The 24,418-nt window shown below is 45.3% G+C and overlaps 2 protein-coding genes across 33 annotated transcripts in view; one reads left to right on the top strand and one right to left on the bottom strand.

Moving 5' to 3' along the window:
- Positions 1-3,949, bottom strand: part of LOC117648017 (gastrula zinc finger protein XlCGF57.1-like) — a 35,509-nt gene extending 31,560 nt beyond the window's left edge. Inside the window, exons 1-2 of one of the 3 annotated variants that reach the window (XM_034390131.1) lie at positions 3,495-3,573; positions 3,159-3,299 (exon numbers count right to left, since the gene is read on the bottom strand). The gene's annotated coding sequence lies outside the window, so the exon portion shown is untranslated. Of the gene's footprint in view, positions 1-835; positions 971-3,158; positions 3,300-3,494; positions 3,574-3,860 lie in introns of those variants that run through there. The other 2 variants (XM_034390139.1, XM_034390138.1) reach the window with 2 other exon arrangements.
- On the top strand, positions 24-24,418 carry LOC117648012. Of its 30 annotated transcripts, XM_034390103.1 has the most exons (9): positions 179-261; positions 355-399; positions 4,586-4,696; positions 6,157-6,246; positions 7,055-7,532; positions 9,761-9,862; positions 11,016-11,114; positions 23,074-23,076; positions 23,675-24,418. In XM_034390103.1, exons 3-9 carry the CDS (start codon positions 4,590-4,592, stop codon positions 24,308-24,310), a joined length of 1,515 nt encoding a protein of 504 aa, XP_034245994.1. In that variant the 5' UTR covers positions 179-261; positions 355-399; positions 4,586-4,589; the 3' UTR covers positions 24,311-24,418. The 30 variants fall into 30 exon arrangements, with proteins under 30 accessions (XP_034245982.1, XP_034245994.1, XP_034245991.1 ...); XM_034390091.1 differs by lacking the exons at positions 179-261; positions 355-399 and adding an exon at positions 24-85; XM_034390100.1 differs by lacking the exons at positions 179-261; positions 355-399 and adding an exon at positions 1,380-1,631.

Below are 24,418 nucleotides of genomic sequence, written 5' to 3' on the forward strand. Positions count from 1 at the left end.
GGGCTCCTAGACCCCATTCCGACCCCACACACTTTAAAATGCATGCCTCCATGCACACTGATTGGAAGTGTGTGTCTGGCACACGGTTTCTATCTGAGCGTCCAGGACCCATAGAGTATCGTCAGGCACGCTGTTCTAACCATCGCGAAGCCTGTTACAAGCCAAGGGGCTGGCGTACAACTATACTCTGACCAGAAAACGAAGAGCCCCGAATTCTCGCGGTTTATGGCATCGCATCTGCCGCCTTGGCTAGCATTGCAGGTAGCCCTCGACCGCGAGAACCCAGGGCTCTTCGTTTTCTGGTCAGAGCATATCTTGCGACCATTTCACAGCTGTTTTCTTACCTAACTTCAGGTAGCGCGTGGCGGCTCCTTCACTGAAGTAGACCAACAAGTCGCGGTTAGTACCTTGCCCGCAAGGAGCCCGTCTGTGCTGCGTCTGTGGAGCGAGTCGCTGCGAGTGCGAGTGGCCGATTTGTGGCCAGCAGGGTTGCCAGATGCCGAGTACGCCAAGTCGCCACCAGAGCGCGCTCAAGTCGCCAAAAGTCGCCACGGCCTCAAGTCGCCAAAAGTCGCCACCGAGGCGCTCGTGTCGCCATCCAAGTCGCCAATCAGGATCAAGGAACCCACAAAAGCGCGAAAATTCAAACTACCACTGACGCAAGTCGCCAAAATTCGCCACTAGGGCGCTTGTGTCGCCATCCAGGTCTCCAGTTAAATAAAATAAAGTCATTTGGTTCAGCTCTTTATTCAAAAACAATGTCTTCCTCCGCCGGGAAAAGTTTAGTCAAGCGGCGATTTCTGTTTAACACCGAGCGCCGACCCGTGCTACTTACAGGCCGTTTGGGGACAGGTTGAAAATACTGCTTCAAGGTTGGCGGCGGACGCTTTTTCTCCTTGTCCCCCATCTGGCCTGCCCCGTGGTTTGCCCCGCCGCCGGGCTGCTGGAGGGTCCAATCCCTGGAAGCGCTGGCCGGCTCGGGTCGGGTCGACGGGCGCGGCTCCCCTCGCGTTGCCAAGCGACCGGGCTGTTGGAAATACCCCGCGCGGCGCCGCGCGGAAAGGCTCCGCAAGAGTGCCAACCCACGAGACGGAAATCGCCCCAAAACGACGTTTTCTCGCCAAAAACGAGCAAATCGCCAAAAAATCGCCAAATTTTTTTTCAAGTGGCCAACCAAGTCGCCATCAACTTCAAGTCGCCAAATTAGTCGCCCAGACCTCATCAAGTCGCCAAAATGGCGCCAAGTCGCCACATCTGGCAACCCTGGTGGCCAGTGGCCACGGTGGCGACAAGTTGCCACCGATCGCCACCGGAGCGCTTAGGTCGCCACTGTGGCGCCACCGTCGCCACCCGTTTTGACCCGTAATCCCCTATCCGCCGGCCGAGCGGCGAGCGCGCCGAGCCAAATCGCCACTGGTCGCCACAGATTCCGCGAAGTCGCCGCTCCAGCGCCACTAGGGGGCTCAAACGCCACTCGGGTCGCTACTGAAACTCGCCGCCACTCGATCTGTCCGCCACTTATGGCTACGCTGGTCGCTTCCCCGCCGTCCTGATCCTGGACTAGTCCTGGAGGATCCCGACAGAGGGTATAAGCAGCCCAGGCGGCGCGTTTAGCGACGCTCAGCAAGCAGGTCTTTGAAAAGCGTCATCGCGCGTGTTTGATGGCGGATGTGCATGTACCGTGAAACGGGGTAATTTCGGACACTCGGTGTAATTTCGGACAACTCTGCCCGGAAGCATGGCGATGATGCTCCCATCTAACGGCCAACTTGGAGGCTTGTCCCGTTGCGCGCATCGCATCGGCCACACTTAAAACCATCGGATCAATCACCCGGAGGCCAAATCAGGCGCAAACTCCAGGAGAAATAGTGGTTTTTGTATTTAACCATTTTTACCTCAATTCGCTTTATGCGTAAAAACTTTGACTGGCAAGCCGAAACTGTTCATGGCTGGTTCATGAGGGGATTGTTTGTCGATTCAATCATGTTAAGAGCATACTGTGTCAAATTTTCAATCACCTGGGTCAAATAGTATGGTTTATATGGGCTTAAAACTAAAAAAATGCTACTTTACGGGGTAATTTCGGACATACAAACGTCACGCCAGGGAGAGTGGGTATGTCCTGAACACTTCCAATTTCGCAGGGTTTGAGTGGTGGAAGCTGAAGAGCTCTTCTGAAAGTTGAAGATAATCCAATAACAACGATAATCCTCAATTGTTACAGCGGTTTCTTTGTAAACTTCGAATTTCATGAAAATGGGGCAAAGCTACATCTTTAATACTTAGTTTTTTTTATGTGCGTGTTCTACCTTAGTGTCAACGACTGTTTTGTGATTAATTTTCTTTCATGTGACATGAGAGTTGGACTTGGCGAATGGCTGCATAGCTCGCCGGTTTACTATGCAACGCTTTCCACTGAGCCCCTGTATCTTCCTAACCGTACATACGACACGACTACTTGCCTTTCATATGCATGTATGTGATCGTATGTAATCTTGCAGAGGCAGATTTAAGATTCACTTTCGCGTAATAAAGTATGGCCCGAGTTGCCTGTGAAAGCTAATCGGTCAAAAACTAACAAATAGAAGCGTTCTAAATGGCTCTACTAGTTCCACCCACTATTTCTGAAATTGAACTACATATGTATGAGTGCAATACATGACTTAAAATTATGTATAAATGACCACCCCTACCTTACTTTTACATCTAAACCCTTACGAATTTCTCACATAATCATATTAGCACTTTAGAAAGAGACAGTGATCGATTTTGGGACCAAAATCAGAACGAAAAGTCGTTTTTTCCAAGGGTGTCCGAAATTACCCCAAAACACGGGGTAATTTCGGACACTGCTTCGGACCCTCCACTGTAAAAACGGTGTGGTGCAAATATTTGAAATAAGCGCCAAATCGAAGCTAAAGGTGCGTAGATGATAAATTTTAACCCTCAAGTCCATGACAGCACCACAACTTTCACAATTTCAAAAAAAAAACACTCAAAAGTGTCCGAAGTTACCCCGTTTCACGGTATGAACAAATTTCAAAGTATTATTGTTGCGTAAAAAATGCTACTTAGGAAATGTTGCTGCTGTTATGAGCAAAAAGTCAATATGGCTCTGAGAGTGTACGCTTTTAGTTTTACCATTGTACCCAACTCACCACCGTTTAGCTCGGCTGCGACTTTTGTTCCTCTCGTTGGCTCGCTCACTTCCGGGTCAGATCTTCACTGAAGTACCCGCACGTTAAAAAAAAGGGAGGGGGGGATCATGTCCGCGGAATGTTGGTGGAACACTGGTAAAACTAAAGCGTAGTATTACCCACTGTTTTCAAGCGCAATCTGGTTACGCTTGAAATCAAGCGTAACAGGCTCATCTGCCAACATTCCCCCTATCTAAATGCATGGGGGAATTTCTAGCCTATGCTTGATTTCAAGCGTAACGTCTTCAAGCGTAACTTTATGCTTGACTCAAGCATAGAGTTACGCTTTAGTTTTACCAGTGAACAGGCGAACGAGTCAGAGCCAGCGTAACGTGTCGCTCAACGTCTAGCATGAGGGACATTTCTAAAGAATAGGCAGTTAACTTGGGCCCGTATCGCGTTCAATTAGAACTTTGCCGTAACGCAACGCTGTGGGAAGGGTTTGGGGTCTGAGCGGGCAACGCTGAGACATGTCGAGGGGTCCTATTCAAAAGATCTTATCTGAACGCTCCTATTCAAAGAATCTTATCTGCAAAGCAAGCGAATTTCACCAAGTTTGATCATTGGAGGCAGCTACAAATCTAAATAATTTGGGATTGTAGTTATACAAACTTGAAGATGAAAGATCGAAGAAATTTGCGTGCAGAAATATATTCCGCTTACCCTCTTCTTCGTCCTAAATGGTCAAACTTAGTGGGGCCGTCGATTTGTGGCGTAGGGGTCCTCAAATGCCCTAAAGTGCGTAAAGATCCTGGACCGCAAGTTAACAGTCGCCAGCTAAAGTACACCATAACATAGGTGAAACGAATGTGCCGGTTAGAATAGAACATGAATCTCGTTCTTAACTTATTTGCAATGATTGTGTTTCTAGATCTCAATTTGTACCGCTTGATTCCAATTTGAAATGTCGAGCGATGTTAGGTTCCTGCCAATACGGCGTCTTTTGACTTCCGTTCCACACGCTCAGACCAATATGGACTTTTTTCTCTCTTGCTTATAGCGGTTTTTGAGCAAACGTAAAATGTACTATTTTCTCCTTAACTATGGACAATTTTGATCGTTTCAGGGATATAATTGTCAATAGGTCATGTAGAAATTGAAAAGTACATTCCAAATGACATTAAGTCTGGTTTAATGGACTATAAACATTATACAATGAACAAAATAGTGCATAGCCAAAGAGAATATAGTACGTATTACGTTTGCTCAAAAAGCTTTATGGCAACAGATAAAAAGTCAATGTACACTATTTTTACTAGACAGCCCCTTACAAGCGAGGAACGTTTTCTTTTCTTCTACAAAAGGACTACCGACGCAACTTACGACTCAACCCCTATCACAGTTTTACATCTCTCTTTCGTCTCATTGTCTTTCGTTTCCTCTTGCAGCAGAATGCCTCCTAAGAAGAGGACGCAGTCAAACCGTGGAAGTGACGCCAGTAAGAGGATCAAGCAGGAAAGCAGTCCGCCTGAGCGACGAGAAGGACCCACTACCGACAGGTAAGGTTGCTAAGGCTTCTGTTTCGTCTCATGCTTTCTTGCCTTCGGCAAAACACTGAAAATCTACCGGCGTGACTTCGTGCCGCTGCAGGGGCGTGAAATCGGCGTGACTCAAAAATTCACGCCAATTTTTTGTGTGAATTTCTTGTCATGCCGCATTTTGGCATGACTTTTCTCATAAAGCGCGTTGTCATTCAAGCCAAATTAGGGCGTGACTCACATGTCACGCCGTTTGCCGGCGTGAATTTCGTGTCACGCTGATTTTTGGCGTGACTTTTTGTCACGCCTTAATTTGGCCATGTGTCCGACCATTAGGCTACGTTTTCAGTGAATGGAAAGAACTTGACTTAATCTGAACCACATATTCTCGCAACTTGATAGTCGGTTCGAATGTTGTGGGTTGAGCTATCCTTCCAAATTTTAACCCCTTTAGCTCCTGTGCGCAACGTAGCGCATGTTTGATTTCGTACGTTGCGTATACACTGTAAAAATAATGTTGTGAATTTACGACGGAATATTTTCCGAACGTTTTTGGGAATGTCCAAAAGTGCACTGTAAATGTTCCTTTCCTACAGGAACTTTAGTAAATCAACGGAAGTTCGTCGTCAATTTACGAAGGTTCTTGGTAAATTTACGAAGAAAAATCGTAAATGTACGAAGTCTGTTGTAAATTTACGAAGGGCTTCGTAAATTTACGACGGGCTTCGTAAATCTACGACGGGTCTTCGTAAATCTACGGCGGACCTTCGTAAATAAACGAAGGAACTGTTGGCAATTTTTTTGCCGAAGGATCCGTCGTTAATTCCAGACGTATAATTGCGAAGAATCTCTGTATATAAACGAAGGTTCTTCGTTTATTAACGAAGGTTCCCTGTAAACTTACGAAGGATCTTTGTAGCTTTACGAAGGTGCTTCGTAAATTTTCATTGTGATTGTAAAATCGACCGAGATCGTTCAAAAAATAAACGAAGGTTTTTGTAAAAATACGAAGACTTTCGTAAATTAACGAAGGAACCGTTGGCAATTTTTTGCCGAAGGATCCGTCGTTTATTCCGGACATAAATTTTTACAGTGTACACTGCATATTGCAAAGGCGATACTAAAGTACATTTTTTGGCGTTACAATTGAGTATCGCCAATAAACGGCCTAATGGAAAAGTTTTGCCTTCGGAACGGAGATACACAAAGGTATCGCCAAAATACTTTTCATAAACCCATTTCTGGGTTGGACCCATAAGAATGGGTTGGACCCAATGGAATGGGTGCATGAAAAGTGTTTTGTCTGCTATGGGATTTTAGTGCACCTCACTAACCAGGACTGAAACTGCAGTCGTTTGTACATCGTTGTGGTCCACGAGTGCTTCGCGCCGCGCGGATGCTCTTCGTCTTTTTACTGTATTTATCTTTTTTCTTCGTGATACAGCTTACTCATGTACGTTGGTGTTTGGCACACTTTGCAGAATGTCGTTTGAGTCAGAGGTTGGGACAGTGAAAGTGGAGCCGTCTGGACCCGAGACTGACAATCTAAGCAGCAGTACTCTCAACTCAAAGTAAGTAGAATTGGTGCACTGTTGAGATGAAAGACATCACTGTAAATCCAAAGGCAACACTGAACCTTTTTTGGCGATACAATTGAGTATCGCCAATAAACGGCCTTACGGAAAAGTTTTGCCTTCAAAACGGCGATACACAAAAGTATCGCCAGTATTGCCACGATTTGGCAATAAACGTCGAACAAATCAAGGAGACAAGACCTTGGTTTAACGCCGTGGTTTTGGCAATATCCAAAAGTATTGCCAAATTTTGGCGATACTTTTTTGTATCGCCGTTCTGAAGGCAATACTTTTCCGTAAGGCCGTTCAATGGCGATACTCAATTGTATCGCCAAAAAATGTACTCTAGTACACTCTAAATGTCTTACGAAGAAATTTCCCATAATACGAAGGAAATGGCGCAAGCATAATACGAAGGTGGTTTTTCTTCGTATTACGAAGGTTTTTCTTGGTATCTTACAATGAAAAAGCTAAAAAGATTCGTATCACGAATGAATATTGCTTCGTATTATGCTTGCGCCGATTTCACTGTAACATACGAATAATATAGGTCAAATTTCATTGTAAGACATTTAGAGTGTATCGCCTTTGCATTTGCAGTGTATTTAATGTCATTTATAACATTATTTTTCATTTAATGCTATCATTTTTCATAAACACTTCCACATTTATCCCATTGTCAATGTTACAAGTCAATTCTCTTCTTATACACGTAAATTTTCTCGGCCCAAGAAACGGCTCTTTTGGGTGCCCGGTGCGGTGGTTTGGCTTAGAATGACCTTTTCATGAATGGTGCGTTGCGCAGGTTCTGGTGCCAAGACTGCAGCGAGGATGCCGCGGAGGACTGCAAGGACTCGGGCCACTCCGTGTGCTCCCTCCGCCAGCTTCGCACAGAACAGGCCGCCCCTAAACTTCAGCAGCTGGACAAGGTGGCGAAGTCAGCGCGCGAGGTGGTGAAGGCCCTGCTGGACGCCAAGGGCGTGCTGGAGGCCCAGCTAGAGCAGTGGCGGGGCAGGCTGCGGCACGTCGAGGAGGCCAAGAAGGAGCTGTGGGAGGCGGCCATGGATTGCCGGGACCTGGAGGAACCTGCACTGGAGGAGGGCCTGGAACAGCTGCTGCAAGATGCCACCACTCTCCTCCAGGCCAAGTGTCAGCTGCAGGTGCAGGTGGACTCGCCCTGCTCCACCTGGAAGGGGCAACTGCAGGTGGCGGCTCCAGGCTCCAGAGGCAGTTTGCTTTGCCCACTGGTGCTGCAGATGCACCAGGACTGGAGCCTCACCAAGGTGCGTTCTGGAACCCTTCCCACAGTTTTAAAGGGAGAATTCGGCAGCTAGCTTCGAGTGCCACAAAATTTATATGGGTTGTTTCACATGATAAAAGCACACTTAATGTCTTACGAAGAAATTTCCCATAATACGAAGGAAATGGCGCAAGCATAATACGAAAGGTGGTTTTACTTCGTATTACGAAGGTTTTTCTTCGTATCTGACAGTCCAAAAAGCTAAAAAGATTCGTATTACGAAGGAATATTGCTTCATATGATGCTTGCGCCGAATTCACCGTAACGTACGAATAATATAGGTCAAATTTAGAGAGAGCCCACCTTTTAAATGGCAACTTTGGCCTGAAATTTTGGTGGGCGATTAAAGCTTAAGGATACTGTAAAGTGAAACTAGCAAGGCCTAGAAATATTTGCCACAGGAAGATCATCTTGTGGTCAAAACTCAACCACTATTATATGAAATAACTCCCAAGGTTGGGGGCCCCAACTCCTATTAAATTCTGAGTTATGGACGTTTATGTCAACTTTTAGTTGTTTCTCCCAAATTCTTCTCTCAACAAAGGATAAGCTACGCAGTCTTCAGATTTTGGCAATTTTATCTATTTTTGCATGGGAAAAAGGAAGCGTTAGACGCTGTCTATGTGGGAAAAACAGGGTTTTCGACAAAGGTTGTCCAAATCAAACCAAACTTCGTTTTTGGGTTCTCCTTGACCCAAAGACATGTCAAAAAAATTTTGAAATTTTTCGACAAAATTTGTCGAAGTAGGAAATTTTTTTATTTTACTCAAAAGACGCGGCAATTGTTTTTGAAAAAAAAAATTTTTTTCAAAGGTCAACTAAGGAGGAACATTTTGAGTTGTGTCCCATGTCCTGGTCTTGCTTAGTTTAATTGATACCCACCATTTTACGTTACGTGTTTTTCTCATTTTTACCTAAAAAATTAAAAAAATGCCCCTTTGCCAGTCAATTTGATTATAACTAGAGTCAAACTGAAGATATTTTATCTTTGTGAACCTCCTTCCATGCCTAACACACTATCTGGTTCCCCAAATGAACACAGTGTGTCCCAAAATAATATAACGGATCATTTAACGTTACACTTTGGAATAACGAGCACCGTGTCTATTGCTGGAGCAGTAGAGCAGCCCAACTATTTGTCACTGAACAAGATTATTATTTTTTTATCCACTTGTGAAGGATGAATCGTTTTAATCTTTAATCTTCACAAGTGGATAAAAAAAATAATCTTGTTTCAGTGACAAATAGTTGGGCTGCTCTACTGCTCCAGCAATAGACATGGTGCTCGTTATTCCAAAGTGTAATGTTAAATGATCCGTTATAGTATTTTGGGACACACTGTGTTTATTAGGGGAACCAGATAGTGTGTTAGGCATGGAAGGAGGTTCACAAAGATAAAATATCTTCAGTTTGACTCTAGTTATAATCAAATTGACTGGCAAAGGGGCATTTTTTTAATTTTTTAGGTAAAAATGAGAAAAAACACGTAACGTAAAATGGTGGGTATCAATTAAACTAAGCAAGACCAGGACATGGGACACAACTCAAAATGTTCCTCCTTAGTTGACCTTTGAAAAAAAAAATTTTTTTCAAAATCAATTGCCGCGTCTTTTGAGTTAAATAAAAAAAATTTCCTACTTCGACAAATTTTGTCGAAAAAATTTCAAAATTTTTTTGACATGTCTTTGGGTCAAGGAGAACCCAAAAACGAAGTTTGGTTTGATTTGGACAACCTTTGTCGAAAACCCTGTTTTTCCCACATAGACAGCGTCTCACCAGTTTGGTCTTGTTTTTGGTTTCTCACGAAAACTAAGGCAGATATCAGAAAAAGGGGAACGCTATCTTTTTCCAATTACAAATAGACAAAATTGCCAGAATCTGAAGACTGGGTAGCTAATCCTTTGTCGTGAGGAGAATTTGGTAGAAACGACTAAAAGTTTACGTAAAGCTCCATAACTCAGAAACTAATAGGAGTTGGGGCACTAGTCTTAGGGTATGAGTTCATTTAAGAACTTTCAGCCCTAAATTGAGACATCTGACACAAGTATTTACAAAATGTCAAATAGCCACTTTTTTCTCTGTACAATAACCTTAAAAATACTATTGCGAAGTTAGCTGAATGACTTTGTTAATTTTTATTAATACTTGAAATAGAAATCTCAAGATATGATTTCATTTCTCGCCCTCTAAATGTGTCCGCACTGCTTCTAGATCTTCCGTCCCGAAGAGTGTATGCATGTGGTGAAACTCAGCAAGCAAAAGGAGCACACCCAAGAGCTGGACGAAGCCCTGCAGAACCCAGGCCTGGACAAGGTGAGGGTGTTTTCGTTTATTGTGGCAAGGGTTATCCTTGCAGCTATGCACGGCTTACCTAAGGCTTCGCAAAAAATGAAAGCCCTGCACTCTCATCACGTTTCTGACTTTTTGGCCCGTCCCGTTTATTTTTTGTAAAAAAATGACGGAGGGACGGGCATATAGTATGATCCCTGCTGTGCGTCCGTCCGTCCGTTCGTCCGAGGACTTCCCGTGGTCCGATCTTGACCAAATTTGGTATGCAGCCTCCTTGGGTGACCCTAAGAACCGCCCGGTGGCAGCAAATCCGATCCGAGCCCCGGGGGCGCTGCTGCAGGTGCATCATGGTCTACATGGGGTCGAAGGGGATTTCGGCAACGGATAAAGCTAGCAGGACATGTAGGGGTATTTTTGGAATCAGGGCGACGAGAAAAAACCAACGGTGCCAGTTTCAAGTGAATCGGAGAAGTTTGGACCCGGGTTCAAATCCCAGTGGGGTATATTTTCAACATTCTTTTTACTCGAGTTTTTGCATTGTTTCTGATGTTTTTGAAGGTGCTGATGACGAAAATAACATAAATTTGGACCCCACACTGAGGTTCAAATCCCGTTAGGGTAAAACATTAGCGAAATTCACACATTTCTAAATGTACGGGACGGGCCAAAGTTGCCGATGTATATCGCTACTTTTCCTGTTATTTCTCATTAATTACGTAATCGAGTAAGCAACAACAATGCTTAGTATTTTCTAAGTAAGTATGATCATGACCAATTTCCTTAGTAAAATTATGTACAAAGCTAAATTGTCAGTCCATTAATTAACATTTCCTAAGAAGTTAGTTAAAAAAGGAAAAGAACGTATTATGGTTGCACGAATTACTTGCATAAGTACTGACAATATGAGCAAAAAGTCAGTCACGTGCTAAGAGTGTGCGCTATACGCAACGTACAATTTTGTGCGAGATGGATTATTTTATTTTGCGAACTTTTCGTGCGCTATTCGTTTGGAAATCTGCGTTTTCTTTTAGCGTCGTGGAAAACCATGTACAGTTTTGTACTAAAAGTTCATCTGCCCTAAAAAAATGTAACGTCTCGTACCAAATTTGGACAGAAGCATCAAGCTTGTCAACAGCGTGTGACAGGCGGTAACGCGAAGTGCGCTTGCGTGTTCCAGGTGAGGAAGCTGGACGGACTAGACTGCGGGAAGCGGCCGAACCGGAGTACAGTGCTGCTCAAGCGCGTTGCCCCGCGCGTCGAGTGGCTGTGGGTTAAGGCCAGGGACAGGTGAAAAAATGATCTCAGAAACTGCTGGTCCAAAACTTCTTATTTTCTGTCAAAATCTTACTCTTGATGATAAACTATTTCACCCAAAATCCCATCCCATAATATCAAGCGGTTCCTGAGATACAGGCTTTTTTATAATTTTTTAAGTGTTTGTTAAAAAATTCCTGTGCGTTTCCCATTTTGGGTTATTGACCTGACCGACATATTTTTTTGTTCGTCTAAGTCCAAAGAACAAACGCAAGTGACAGATTTTAGTTTCCGGCACTGATAGCAAAATACCAACTTTTCAATTTTGATATTTTTCAAAAACCAAAGATTTTCCCTTTTTTTGTAAAAACCGATATCCAAAACCATACTTCTGGGTGGAATATACAAAAACTGTCACTTGCGTTTCCTCGCAATAACCTACTGAGTCAGTGGAAAAAATATCATTGACGACACTTCAAACTGTATGCGCACAGGACCATTCAAATGTTAAAAAAATGTCTTCGGAGAAAAGGGCGTTTAAAGTTTGGTGACAGATTTTAATGGATTTTCAGCCAAAAAAATCTCCTTGCGCATACTATTTTGTCGTAAAAGGTTGACCTGGATTTTTTTCACTTCTTCGATTCATTTTAAAAGATCCCAGCATGCACAACTGAAAATGTCCATTACATTATCATTGGCAAGCTTCTAAAGCATGCATTTCACTTTAATTGATCAACAATGTACAAAATAGACAAGTTTTAGTGACTTCTTAGATGAAAAAAGCATGTGATTACTAATAAAGGGAAAATTTTGAACTAGGCATGCTGGAATCTTTTTAAAATGAATCGAAGAAGTGCAAAATGTGAAGATAAGCCTTTTACGTCAAAATAGTATGCGCAAGAGGTTGTTCAAGATATGGCTAAATAAAGCCAAAACAGCCCAAAAAAAGACAATTCGACTGGGTTCAAGACCTAGCATATGCCTTCAAAAATCAAATCTTAGTCTTTTTGAAGTATGTTTTCATATTCCCAAAAATTATGACAGTGGGGTTCTTTTTGAAAATGGCAAGATTTTCGCTAGAACCCCCCCCCCCTCCCCCCCTTTATGGCAAAACGGACAATTTTACTAAAGTGTCGTAAATGCAGGAGTGTGCGAAAAGATGTATTTTAAGCACTTCCAGGTCCCGGATAGTCGAAGTCCCGACAGATCCTGAAAGAGGAAGGTCCAAAGGACCATTTTCCACCCAGAACTCATTTTATTCAATTTCACCAAACTTCTTCATTTTTTTACCTGTCCCCGGGCCTTTAAAAACGCCGTTTTGGGAACACCTTGATGTGATCAGGGACATGCCCGCGCTGCGCTGCTTACGCGTCCATCTGACGACCTTGTCAAGAATGCCCCAGACCTGCCGCTTCAACTGCAGGAACTGAAGGCGGTGAACGTTTCAGTGGAGCACCTCCAGTCGGTGCAGCGGATGCCCAGTCTGCGTAAACTCACCTTGAACTGGCACTCCCACGGTGCGCTCGACGTGGCGTTCCCCCCTCTGCCCGCGGGTCACTGCGGCCTGCAGTGGCTCAGTGTGTACCTCAAGCCGGCCTCCACCGTCCTGTCCCTGGCCAAGGCCCACGCCGCCACACTGCAGGAGCTGCGGATCCTGTGCGCCTCCGAGGGAGACGGCCGTGGCACTTCAAGGACCTGGCCGAGGGGCTGCGCCAGTGCGGGCTGGTGGCGCTGCGGCGCGTTGTGCTGATGCGTGGACCCGCTCCACGCTACCCCGACAAGAAGCTTCCCCACGCGGCAGAGTCGTGCAAACGGCAGAAGCAGTCCATCTGGGACAAGCTGTTGGCGACGGACTCGGAGAAGCCAGTCAGGGTAGTGAAAGTCATGTGCGGGGAGTGCGAAAAGTGCCCCGTATTTCCGCCCATGGGAGACTCCACCTGGAAAGACCATTAATACGATGCTTCGTCTCAATTACAGTCTTTCTGTTTTGTACTTTATCTCGAATCATGGCATTGTTCGTGTCCGTTGATAAAACCCCACAGCCAATTGTAGTTCACGTTTGTCATGCTTGCTTCGTTCTTTGACTCCTCGTGTCCTTGCACATTACTGCCTGTATGGTATGGAACGGTGATACTCGTAACGATATTATACATAATGTAATCTAAGAACCAAGAAAATCTCTGAAAGTGGATGTAGATAAAGGATTTTCTTAGGTCCATATTATTTAAAATGGTTTTATGTCGTTGAGTATAGATTTGATTGTTTCAGACGTAATAAGACACAATTATTGGTTTGAAAAGGCGGAAAACCAGAGACTCGCTTTCGTTTGATTCGTGGCATTAACGTCTGGTTCCGTTAAAACACGAACTTGTTTTTTATCTCTGATTGTCTCTTTAATTAAGCCTGGCGTTCAGTTTGGACTGTTATTGTTTAGATGCTGATTGCAAGCACACATCTTTGTTTTCACTCACAATCATCGCTCTCGTGTGTTGCCTTACAAATCATTAAAACCTTTTGAAATTTCTGAACAGTGTGACAGTTTTTTAACGTACCTCCGAGTTGACCCACGTTTTTTTATGTCACTTTCAGATTTGATTGTGTGGCAAGTTTCTGTTATGTCAAATGCTCTTCAAGATCAAATGTGTGCTTAGTACACCTGTGGTAGTGTTCTTACACTGTCATCTCATTTTACGATACTTTTTGAACAAATTATTGCGATAAAACCGAGCTTGCGATTCCCGCAATTTATCGCACCTTGGAGTGTGAAAACTTCAGTTGTTGAAATTTTTTGAACTTACCACCCCCAAATTTTTGCGATAAAAGTGCTTTTTGTTGCTACTTACATCACATATTTATTTTGCCATAACTTTTTATTGCGTTTTCCCTCTAGGCATTAGAGGTTTAGAAGGAGTTAGAAGTGATACATTTATTTAGAATTGTAGCTAAAAAAAAAAATATTGATTGCATATTTTTAGTTCATCACTTCAAAAGAATTGTGATGAGTTTTTTGAATGACAGTGTTTGAATGACAGCGTAAAGCACACATCAACGGGGGTGTGCTTGGGCAATCATGCGTAGGTGAGTGCTTACAATATTGGGTAAGATGAATGTGTGGTTCTCCAAGCACACTTCTGTTGATGTGTGCCTTTAAGTACACTCCTACAGGTGTATAAGGGAGGGTGGGGAACCATGACCACTTTTTTTTTGTGCCTCCCCACTGTGACAAAAACCTACGGAAAATTCTGTAAGCAGCTTGTGGGAATTCTCCGTAGCCCCCTTATCAATATTCTCCGTAGGCTCTTACAGTATTTTCCGTAGGACCGCACAGTATTCTCCGTAGGACCTTACAGTGATCTCCGTAGGACTATACAGTCTTCCAGGTCCTACGGAGAAGACTGTGCGGACTTACAGAGAATACTGTACGGCCCTACGGAGAACTCTGTAAGAGCCTACGGAGAGTATTGATAAGAGGGCTACGGAGAATCCTGGCAAAAAAATTAACAGAATTTTCCGTACCTTTTTGCCACAGTGCCTGTACTCCACCGTGTGGTTCGAAAAGTAAAGTTTCCAGCATGAGGGGATTCCTTGGACCTCCAAGGACCTCTTCCACCCATTAGAACTTGTCTGCAATGCACGGCAGGCTCACAGAACACTTTGGAAAATAAAACGCAAAGTGGTCATGGCGCCCCACCTATGGGGTACCATGACCACCCCGTGGGGCACCATGACCATAGTAATTTTTTAGCCCAAAAAGTGTACTTTCTACCAGTATTTTCATTGAAATTGTCTATATCGCTGTCCTTACCATCAGGCCAGTCAACTTAACTAAAAAACACTCTAAAAACCTTCGAAGTTTCAAACGTTCTAAGATGCCTTAAAATGGACGGTTTGAAACAGTTAACGCTCTAAGGCTTTCAAATTTCACATCCAAAGCTATGACATGTGTTAACATTTTATGTTTGTCTTGCTAAGACGAATCCAAATTCGTATGCAGATTTCAATTTGGTAAATTTTAAGAAAATTATCGCGGTTACTACACTGCAAACAAGTGAATTAAATGCTGTTTTCATAATGCCAGAGCCATCTTGGTGCAAAGTAGCCACGGATCGCCTTCGCGGCCAACTTTTGCGGTTTGGAGCTCATAGAGAAACTATCATTTCAAGTCTCAGTTTCAGAACCATTCTAAATCATCCTGGTGATTCACGATTTGTGATAAAACTAGCAATGATTCAACCTTTATACATTTTCAGAAGCAAAAAGCAAATTTTCGACGAAGATAAATCATGATCAGGCCAAAATATGAGAAAAAACACTCAAATATGTATGGTCATGGTGCCCCACTAAAAAGTGGTCATGGCTCCCCACAATGCAGTTGACGACTCTAAGGCTCCCCGAGCATGTAAAAAGCTACTTAGAATTAAATGTGATAATGGATATTTTGCCGGAGAGCCGACATTTTGAGAAAAACCTAAGACATCGGACCCATCTCCTCAAATGTGAGAGTGAGGAAAAATATCTCAGATTTGAAAAACGCCCAATTTAGCCAAAACGCTGTAACAAAAATTTTGGCGAGGTGCTATGGTCGTACCCTTGAAGCTAGAAGGTAGGACTCTGGCTGAAAATAGTTAAAATCCTATTCTCCCGAAAGTCCGGTCGACCGGTTGCCGTCGGCAAAAAGTAGTTCCCGAGAGCGAGGGGGGTGGTCATGGTGCCCCAGTGGTCATGGTGCCCCACCCTACTAAGCGCTAGGAATCCACTGGCGGGGTCACACGTTTTATTCGAGTCCCGTTTCTCGACTCTAAGGCTCAAAACGCGTCCAGAATTTGGACACTTTAATTGGTCTTCAGGCCACTGAGGGCTGGCGGGTGCCAGCAGCCTTGCCGCTCGGGCCAAAAATCCACCGCTTTACTCCAGCGTGGGGCGTGCGCACTCACCGAGAGGGTCTCCAAAATCGCCATTCGGATAGCCAGTAGAGGCTCTCTAAGATCGCCACCGTTGCCGCCAATCACCACTTGGCACATTTTCGTCGCCCCTTTGTCCGAAAAATCGCCACGTCTAGCAACACTGAGCGTTCTGCGTACCGCTTCCGTCTGAGCCGATTACGGCTTCGGGTGCCTCCGAGCGCAACGGCTTGGAACCGGGCGCATTCGGCTGGCCGGCGTGCAAACCGCCTTCCTGGGCAGGCTTTCCCGGAAGAGGGGTCCCTCGCCGGCCAGATTCAGGCAAAGGAGCGTGCCAAGGCGCTCCCCTGCGGGAAATCCCCCTGGGCGCGTTCGGGCGCCTCGGGGTGTCGCCGGGCGCTGCCGGCTTCGGCGCGCTCGGACCCGAAGGCGCGCGACTCGGGCGCTCTCTACTCGGCGGAGTCCGGCAAGCCTGCGTCACGCGTCGCATGCCGCTGCTGTGCTGCTGCTGCGGGCCGCTCCGTACCGTAGTCAGAGCAGTTCCTTCGCGAAGTCAACAGGTCTCCAGTGTGCTTGACGTGGCGCCTGCAACAGTGTACGTCCTTTTTACTCGTGGATTTGCAACATTGCTGCCAACACAACCATCCCCAGAGGTACAGTACGTCGTTCCCGTGGAATAGAAAAGCTTGACACCGCATAAACAAGCGCAGGCATTAAACCGTTCTGAAAAGTAAGTTCGTGAGCATGCAAGAGGGGCGGGTATGGTCCATCGTAACTGCGTGTACTCTAAATTCTCGCAATGAAAATTGAGCTGTGTTAAGGTGGACTTGACGCAAGCGTAGGTCAGAACACCTTCTATCACGAAAGAATTTATGCGTTCGTAATCACTTTTAAAAACCCACGATGCATTTGCTTCATGACTGCGAAGAAAATGACGGCGTTGTTGAAATGCTTCGTATTACGAAGGATTTTGCTTCATTATACGAAGCATTTCTTCGCAGCTTTTACAACACCTTGATTTTCTTCGTACTACTACGAAACGGTTCTTTGTAGGGTTTTCACTGCGATATATTTGCATGCTTTCCTTTGAAATTTCTTCGTAAGCCATTTTGAACGCAACGCTGCGTACCACTCTTTTGTGTGAGAGCGTGTGTGGCGGCCGCCGAAAGCCGCTGCGACACAACAGGGAGTTACCAACATTCGGATAACGTGGTTCACGAGCGTTGAGACCATACAGCACAGCACAGGGCTCCGCCCACCCCATCTCCTACACCCTCAATTGCACGCACCCCGTACTTCCGGTGGAGGAGTCCGGAAACGACAGTGGGGGTGGAGATGCGGTGACGGTATCCTAGAGACCCTCCCGTCAGAAATGCGCAAGGGGGGGCCCTCTCAGCCAATCACAGACGACTGGTAGTCCCATGCGGAGCGGGAAGCCCGAATTCGCCCCGCGCGAGGCTACGCAGGTCAGCATCTGGTGCGGCACAGCAGGCGGTCGCCCGCTAGCCTGAGCCTGACTCAGGGTGCCTTTGGGCTTGCGCATCTCTGACGGGAGGGTCTCTACGGTATCCCTTTCGGGGCACCAAAACTAGGGCCATTCTCATCGGAATTTATTTTTAATGCTCCGGTAAGATAACAATTTTACGCCCGTGATCCATGTTGCTCTGGCGCTTTGGTGAGCACACGGTATGTTCACGTTTAATTTTGTACGTAGTGCTGTATGTAATGCTTTGCATAACATTCTGCTCTAATTTGCTTGCATTCATGCATTTTCCTTCAAAATATTATGCCACTTTCGCGCGTGCAATGCACCAAGTCAAGCAAATTACGTACACGTAGAAAGTTCTCCACCAAAATTTAGTGTCCAGGAAGGGCGTACTTGATCTATGCCCTTTTTAAGGGCGTAACTAGACTCTTTCAGTCCGTACTGAATTCGTCAGCTAGTCCAAAAAGAAAGGTTCGGAACGTCCGTACTTGTTCCTAATGAAGTCGTGTAATCGAGCACGGAACAAAAGTTTAAAAGTTCCAAAGTTGGACTTCTGGCTAACTGCGTGGAAGCGTCATTGTGTCCGTAGAACCCCACATATTTAATACGTTGCCTTTTGCAGCAGAATGCCTCCCAAGAAGAGAGCACAGACGAGCCCTGCCGGAGACGCCAGCAAGAGGTCTAAGCAGGGAAGCAGTCCGTCTCAGCGGCAAGAAGAATCCTCATTGGACAGGTACGAATGGTTGCGAACGCGTTAGGAGCTTGTGTGCGTTCTTCGCTACTCTCTCAGTCTCGTATTGACTTTTTATCTCTTGCTCAGGTTTTTGTGCAAACGTAATATGTACTATTTTCTCTTAAGCTATGCACGATTTTGTTCATTTTCCATTGTATTTAGTCCATTAAACCTGACTTTTTGTCTTTTGCAATGTACTTTTCAATTTCTACATGACCTATTGACAATTTTATCTTTACAACGACCAAAATTGTGCATAGTTAACGATAAATAGTACATTTTAAGTTTGCTCAAAAAACGTCAAAAGCAAGAGAGAAAATAGTCTATTTAGTTCTGAGAGTATAGTTTTCTCTTCTTGTGCTGTGGAGGTATTTCGAGGTTTTTTTTGGACCGGAAGTAAGAAAAACTGAAGCGCTGTAACAATTTGCAGCCTGTCGATGGAGTCTGAAGTGGTGACGGTCAAGGAGGAACTCTCGGGTCCCGAAACCAACAACCTGAGTAGCAGCACTTCCAGTCCCAAGTGAGTACCATGAGTGCCGTTGTGAAAATGCCGTAAACTTCAAAGAAGCTTCAGATGAATGACATTGCAATTCATAGAGCTTTCTTTGCTCACTACACAGAGCAGAGTCATTGCCTTTCAAACAGATCACTGCAGGTTCTTAAGGGAGGACCCTGGTGGAAAAATGGCCAAACATGCTAAAAACAGTATTTTTGGAGTTCATAGATGAAAAATGTGCTTAAAAGGTTTCAGATCCAACAGGTTGAACACCTTTAAGCTAAGTGGGTAGTTTCTTTATCATTTGAAAAGAAATATAATTGAGAGCAATTGCCGTTGCCTTATACACTCAACTTCACAGCTTTGCTCAGTCGACAAAACATTTTGTCGTAGAGAGACTTCCTGCGTTCCTCCTGGTTGACACATACATGAGTCGTCTTGCATGGACTCTATTCTTTGATGACTTGTCGACAAATTTTAGTGACGGAATCTTAATATCAGCCCTGCTTTATGTTACAAGTATAAAAATGTTTGAGAAATAGGCAAAGAACTCACCTTTTTGAAATGTTAAAATTTGAAAGTTTGTATGTCAGAACAGAAGTTGAATTTGAAAATTCCGTCACTAAAATCTCCTCTGCATATACATCTGTAGAATAACCCAAAAAAATTTCAAGACTCTCCGTCCCAATGAAAGACCCAGGAAGATTTTCCCCAACACCCTTAAAAACACTAAAGTGGCACTCTCAGAGACTGTTCAACATTTTGGATTAAATTTTGTTTTGGGAACTCACCATACTGGACCTAATAATTAAGCAAAGTTTTGACTTACTGCAATTATATAGCCTTCTTGAAAGTTTCTTCACGGTCCCCCCCTTAAAGGATAGAGTGCAGTCGTCATCGACTTAAAAACAAGAAGCGTCACTGAGAATGACAGAGTCACCACCATCGCCCTTTCATTGGGTAACGCACGCACCGTTGCCCAAATTTGGGTGACGAGCCCGCGGTGACCAAATTTTGGGCAGTCATAAAATCGTCGCCCAAATTTGGGTAACGTCGTCGGCGACGCCGTGAGATCCCCGATGACGTACTTCCGGGGCCACCACGAAGACCCAATGGGGCGTTGAGGCCTCCGGTCATCGTGGTGACGTCATCGGGAACCTCACGGCGTCGCCAACGGCGTTACCCAAATTTGGGCGACCAAACGCCTGTTACCAAATTTCGGGTGATGAAATTTTTCGTCACCAAAATTTGGGCAGCGAAGTTGCATCGCCCATTCAAAGGGTGATGGTGGTGACCAATTCATTCTCAGTGATCACAAAATCGAATCTACAGAAGGTGGCGATCCTGGTTTGAGGGATGAAATGCTCTGGATATGTATCTGTTAGTAGTCATAAGGAATTTAGCGCTTGCTAAATTGATTTAGAAAAAGTACTGCTTTGAAAAACTCTTAAATTAAGGCACTCAACAAGTTACTACAAGTCCAAACAAGTTACATTGCATGTGAAAATCCCGCTAAGCAAGAGCAAGTAGGTAGCGTTGAAATTTTTTTTGCCTTAGAGATGAATTTAGTTGTATCATAGACAATCAACTATATCCATAGACCAACTGCTTCATGCCCAGGCTGGGATCCATGTCTTACGCCGCTCCCTGATTGGTCGGTACCTTTCACTTCACTGGTCATTGGTCGGCTGTGGTCACCAAGCTGCCTCGGCAGCGAACGCCGCGTCCTGGTTGGTCGAGGAGGCTCGAGCTCCGCCAATCAGGCGCGGCGTCCGTGCTTGCCGTGGCAGCTTGTGGCAGTCGATGCCACACTTGTCGCCTGTTTATACCACTTTAAGGTGATGTTCAGCTGCTTTCAGTGGTGAAAAAGAAGCCCACATAAATGAGAAATGTCATCAACCGGCTCGATTTTTAAAATGAACTTTAACTTTAGAGCCTCAGAGGAAGTTTACCGCTCGTGCCGCTCGTGCCGCAGCTGATTGTTTGTTTTGAACTTGGTATTATACCAACAAGATTTTCTCAAAAACCAAGAGCCAGACACATAGATTTGAACACGCTGAATGCAATCAGACCACCAAAATTTACATTTGTCGAGTTTGAACCTAGAAATGTTGAAGTGAAAGGTACCGACCAATCAGGGAGCGGCGTAACACATGGATCCGACCCGGGCATGAAGCAGTTGGTCTATGGATATAGTTGATTGTCTATGGTTGTATCATTGCAACATTTCCGTCTTCATTGACGAATGTACTTACCGTAAACCGGGGCTTCTTAGTCCACGGGGGTCTTTGGCCAGCGATTGGCTGAGAATGTTACCGATGGAATAAAAACCACTATAAACGAGTTTCTAGCCTCGAAAGTTCCCCCAGTTGGTCAGGTCAAAGTAGCCCCGGTTTACGGTAGCCCTTTTGCCTCATAAAATTTTGGCATTAAATCAGTATTTTTGCACTGTTAAAAATTGTTTTTTTAAAACAACAACACAATTCCCAACCTCGACAACGCTGTTGTTTGTGAACAAGTTTGCTTGTTTTAAAACGACGAATTCGTTGCAAAATTTTTTTTATGATTATGCTGTTTCAAAACAATATTTTGCTGCGTACAAAAAACCCCAGCAATCTAGAAGTGGTTACTGCGGGGTAACCGGGACTCTACGAGGTCTGTGACCAAATCGGCAATAAAAATGATGCAAATAAGGCTGTCTACCGGTTTACAAACATCTTGTGGACGAACGACGAAAATCGTTAGTAAACAACGAAAGTCATTTAAAAACAACTTTGATCATTAAGAAAATTAGCAACATATTTACTGTTAAATTACAACATAATTTTTAACAGTGTGGTGTTCCCGCCCCCAATTCCTAAATGGCGTTTTGCGCAGAAGCTTTTCACGAATTAATGCATGCGTTTTAAGATGCAGGGTTTTACGCTTTAAAAAGCTCCAAAGCGCACGTAATGATTTTGTGTGTGCGCAAGCTCTGTTCGTAGCGAGTATAGTTTCAGGTCAGCCAGCAACCCGTCAGAGTTTTTGATGGTCATGTCATGTGTATTGTGCGTCGCGCAGGTTCTGGTGCCGGGACTGCGGCGACGATGCCGCGGAGGACTGCGTGGACTCGGGCCACTCCGTGTGCTCCCTCCGTCAACTGCGTTTGGGCGAAGCGGCCCCGAAGGTGCAGCGGCTGCAGAAAGCAGCGAAGTCGGCGCGCGAGGTGGTGAAGGCCCTGCTGGACGCCAAGGGCGTGCTGGAGGCCCAGCTGGAGCAGTGGCGCGGCAGGCTGCGGCGTGTTGAGGAGGCTGAGAGGGAGCTGTGGGCGGCGGCGGACGAGGGCCGGGACCTGCGGGAGCCTACACTGGAGGAGGGCCTGGAACAGCTGCTGCAGGACGCCACCACCTTCCTCCAGGCTGAATGTCAGCTGCAAGTGGACTCGCCCAGCTCCACCTGGAAGGCCGAACTGCAGATGGCGGCTGCAGGCTCCAAAGGCACGTTACTTGGCCCACTGTTGCTGCAGCTACACCAGGACAGGAGCCTTGTCAAGGTGGGTTCGCGCTTCCTGAACCCATCGTCTTCAAGTTTCTGAGTTTACGTAAATTATTTGTTGTGCCTCCTCAAATCTGACAACAATGGGAAAGATACCCAACATACACTGGCAGTTATATCCCATGGAGATAAAAAAAAAGGTAGCGTTTTCCTTTTTTACTCGTGCTTCATTGTGTTATCGCTGTTTTTATCTCGAAGTTTTCAGGGAGAAAAGTAAGAAGGACAAACATGTGGCAAAATCTCTTACATTTTAAGAAAAGTTAACACGAGCCTTCCAAAGTAGATTTTACACTGGCCTATACCGGTCCAAAAAAGTATGGAAACGCTATCTTCTTTATATGTGTTAAAAGGTTCAATCTCCAGGATATAAAGATTGGGTCTCTTTTGCATGTCATGAGGAGAATTTGAAGAGAAGAAACAACTAAAAGCTGGTTATGTTAAACTTCATATTCCTTTCTAGGTGTTCCGCCCCGAAGAATGCCTGAATGTGTGGGAACTCAGCCAGCAAAAGGAGCACACCCAAGAGCTTGACGAAGCTCTGCAGAACCCAGGCCTGGACAAGGTGAGGATGTTTTCGTTTATTGTGGCAAGAATTATCCTTGCAGCTATGCACGGCTTACCTAAGTCTTCCCAAACAACGAAAGCCCTGCACTCTCAGCACGTTTCTGACATTTTTCCTCATTAATTACGAAATCGTGAAAGCAACAATAATATTTCGTATTTTCTAAGTAAGTATGACCATGACCAATTTCCTTTGTAAAATTATGTACAAAACTAAATTGTTAGTCCATTAATTAATATTTCCTAAGAAGTTATTTAAAAAAGGAAAAGAACGTATTATGGTTGCGCAAATTACTTGCATAAGTACTGACAATATGAGCAAAAGGTCAGTAACGTGATGAGAGTGTGCGCTATACGCACCGTACAATTTCGTGCGAGATGGATTATTTTATTTTGCGAACTTTTCGTGCGATATTTGTTTGGAAATCTGCGCTTTCTTTTAGCGTCGTGGAAAACCATGTACAGTTTTTTTTTACGGATGAAATCATCCGTATTACAAAGAGTTTTACGTCCGTAACATACAGACGAAAATATCCGTATGGTACGGACGTAAAACTCTTTGTAATACGGATGATTTCATCCGTATTACAAGCAAAATCTATCCGTAATTGCAATTGCACAAAAATGTCCGTAATACAGATAGGATGTATCCGTAAGAAGTTTAGTGTGCATCTGTGATGTAACGTCTCGTACCAAATTTGGACAGAAGCATTAAGCTTGTCAACAGCGTGTGACAGGCGGTAACGCGTAGTGCCCTTGCATGTTTCAGGTGAGGAAGCTGGACGGACTGAACTGCGAGGAGCAGCCCAACTGGAGCACAGTGCTGCTGCAGCGCGTTGCCCCGCGCGTCGAGTGGCTGTACGTTGGAGAGGCCGTTCGGGAACACCTCGATGTGGTCAGGGACATGCCAGCGCTGCGCTGCTTATACGTCCATTTGTTGGATTACTGGAAGAAAGTCCCGGAGCTGCCGCTGCAACTGCAAGAACTGCGTGTGGTGAACGCCTCAGCGCCACATTTCGAGTGTGTGCAGCGAATGTCCAGCCTGCGCAAGCTTTACTTGGCCAGGATTCCGCCGCTCGACGTGGCGTTCCCCCCTCTGCCCGCGGGTCACTGCGGCCTGCAGTGGCTCGACGTCCGCCTCCGGCCGGCCTCCACCGTCCTGTCCCTGGCCAAAGCTCACGCCGCCACACTGCAGGAGCTGCGGATCCTGTGCGCGTCCGAGGGAGATACTGCGTGGCACTTCAAGGACCTGGCCGAGGGGCTGCGCCAGTGCGGGCTGGTGGCGCTGAGGCGCGTTGTGCTGGTGCGTGGACGCGCTTCAGGCTACCCTGACAAGAAGCTCCCGCACAAGACACAGTCGTGTAAACGGCAGAAGAAGTCCATCTGGGACAAACTGTTGGCGACGGAATCGGGGGAGCCAGTCAGGGTAGTAAAGGTCATGTGTGAGGAGTGTGACGAGTGCCCCGAATTTCCGCGTCTGGGAGACTTTACCTGGAAAGACGATTAATACAGTGCTTCGTCTCAATTGAGAGTCTTTCTGTTCTGTATTTTAAATTGAATTCTGGCATTCCGATCCCTTTATTAAACTCCAGAGCTAATTGTTTCGTGTTTGGGA

This window comes from Thrips palmi, unplaced genomic scaffold (genome assembly GCF_012932325.1).
Source record: "Thrips palmi isolate BJ-2018 unplaced genomic scaffold, TpBJ-2018v1 HiC_scaffold_3, whole genome shotgun sequence".
NCBI lineage: Eukaryota > Metazoa > Arthropoda > Insecta > Thysanoptera > Thripidae > Thrips > Thrips palmi.

Coding starts and splice junctions, on each gene's coding strand:
- LOC117648012 (XM_034390091.1), top strand. CDS start 39: ATGCATGCCTCCATGCACACTGATTGGAAGTGTGTGTCTGGCACACG. Junction 4,697..6,156: donor GAAGGACCCACTACCGACAG/GTAAGGTTGCTA, acceptor CACACTTTGCAG/AATGTCGTTTGAGTCAGAGG. Junction 9,863..11,015: donor AGAACCCAGGCCTGGACAAG/GTGAGGGTGTTT, acceptor TGCGTGTTCCAG/GTGAGGAAGCTGGACGGACT.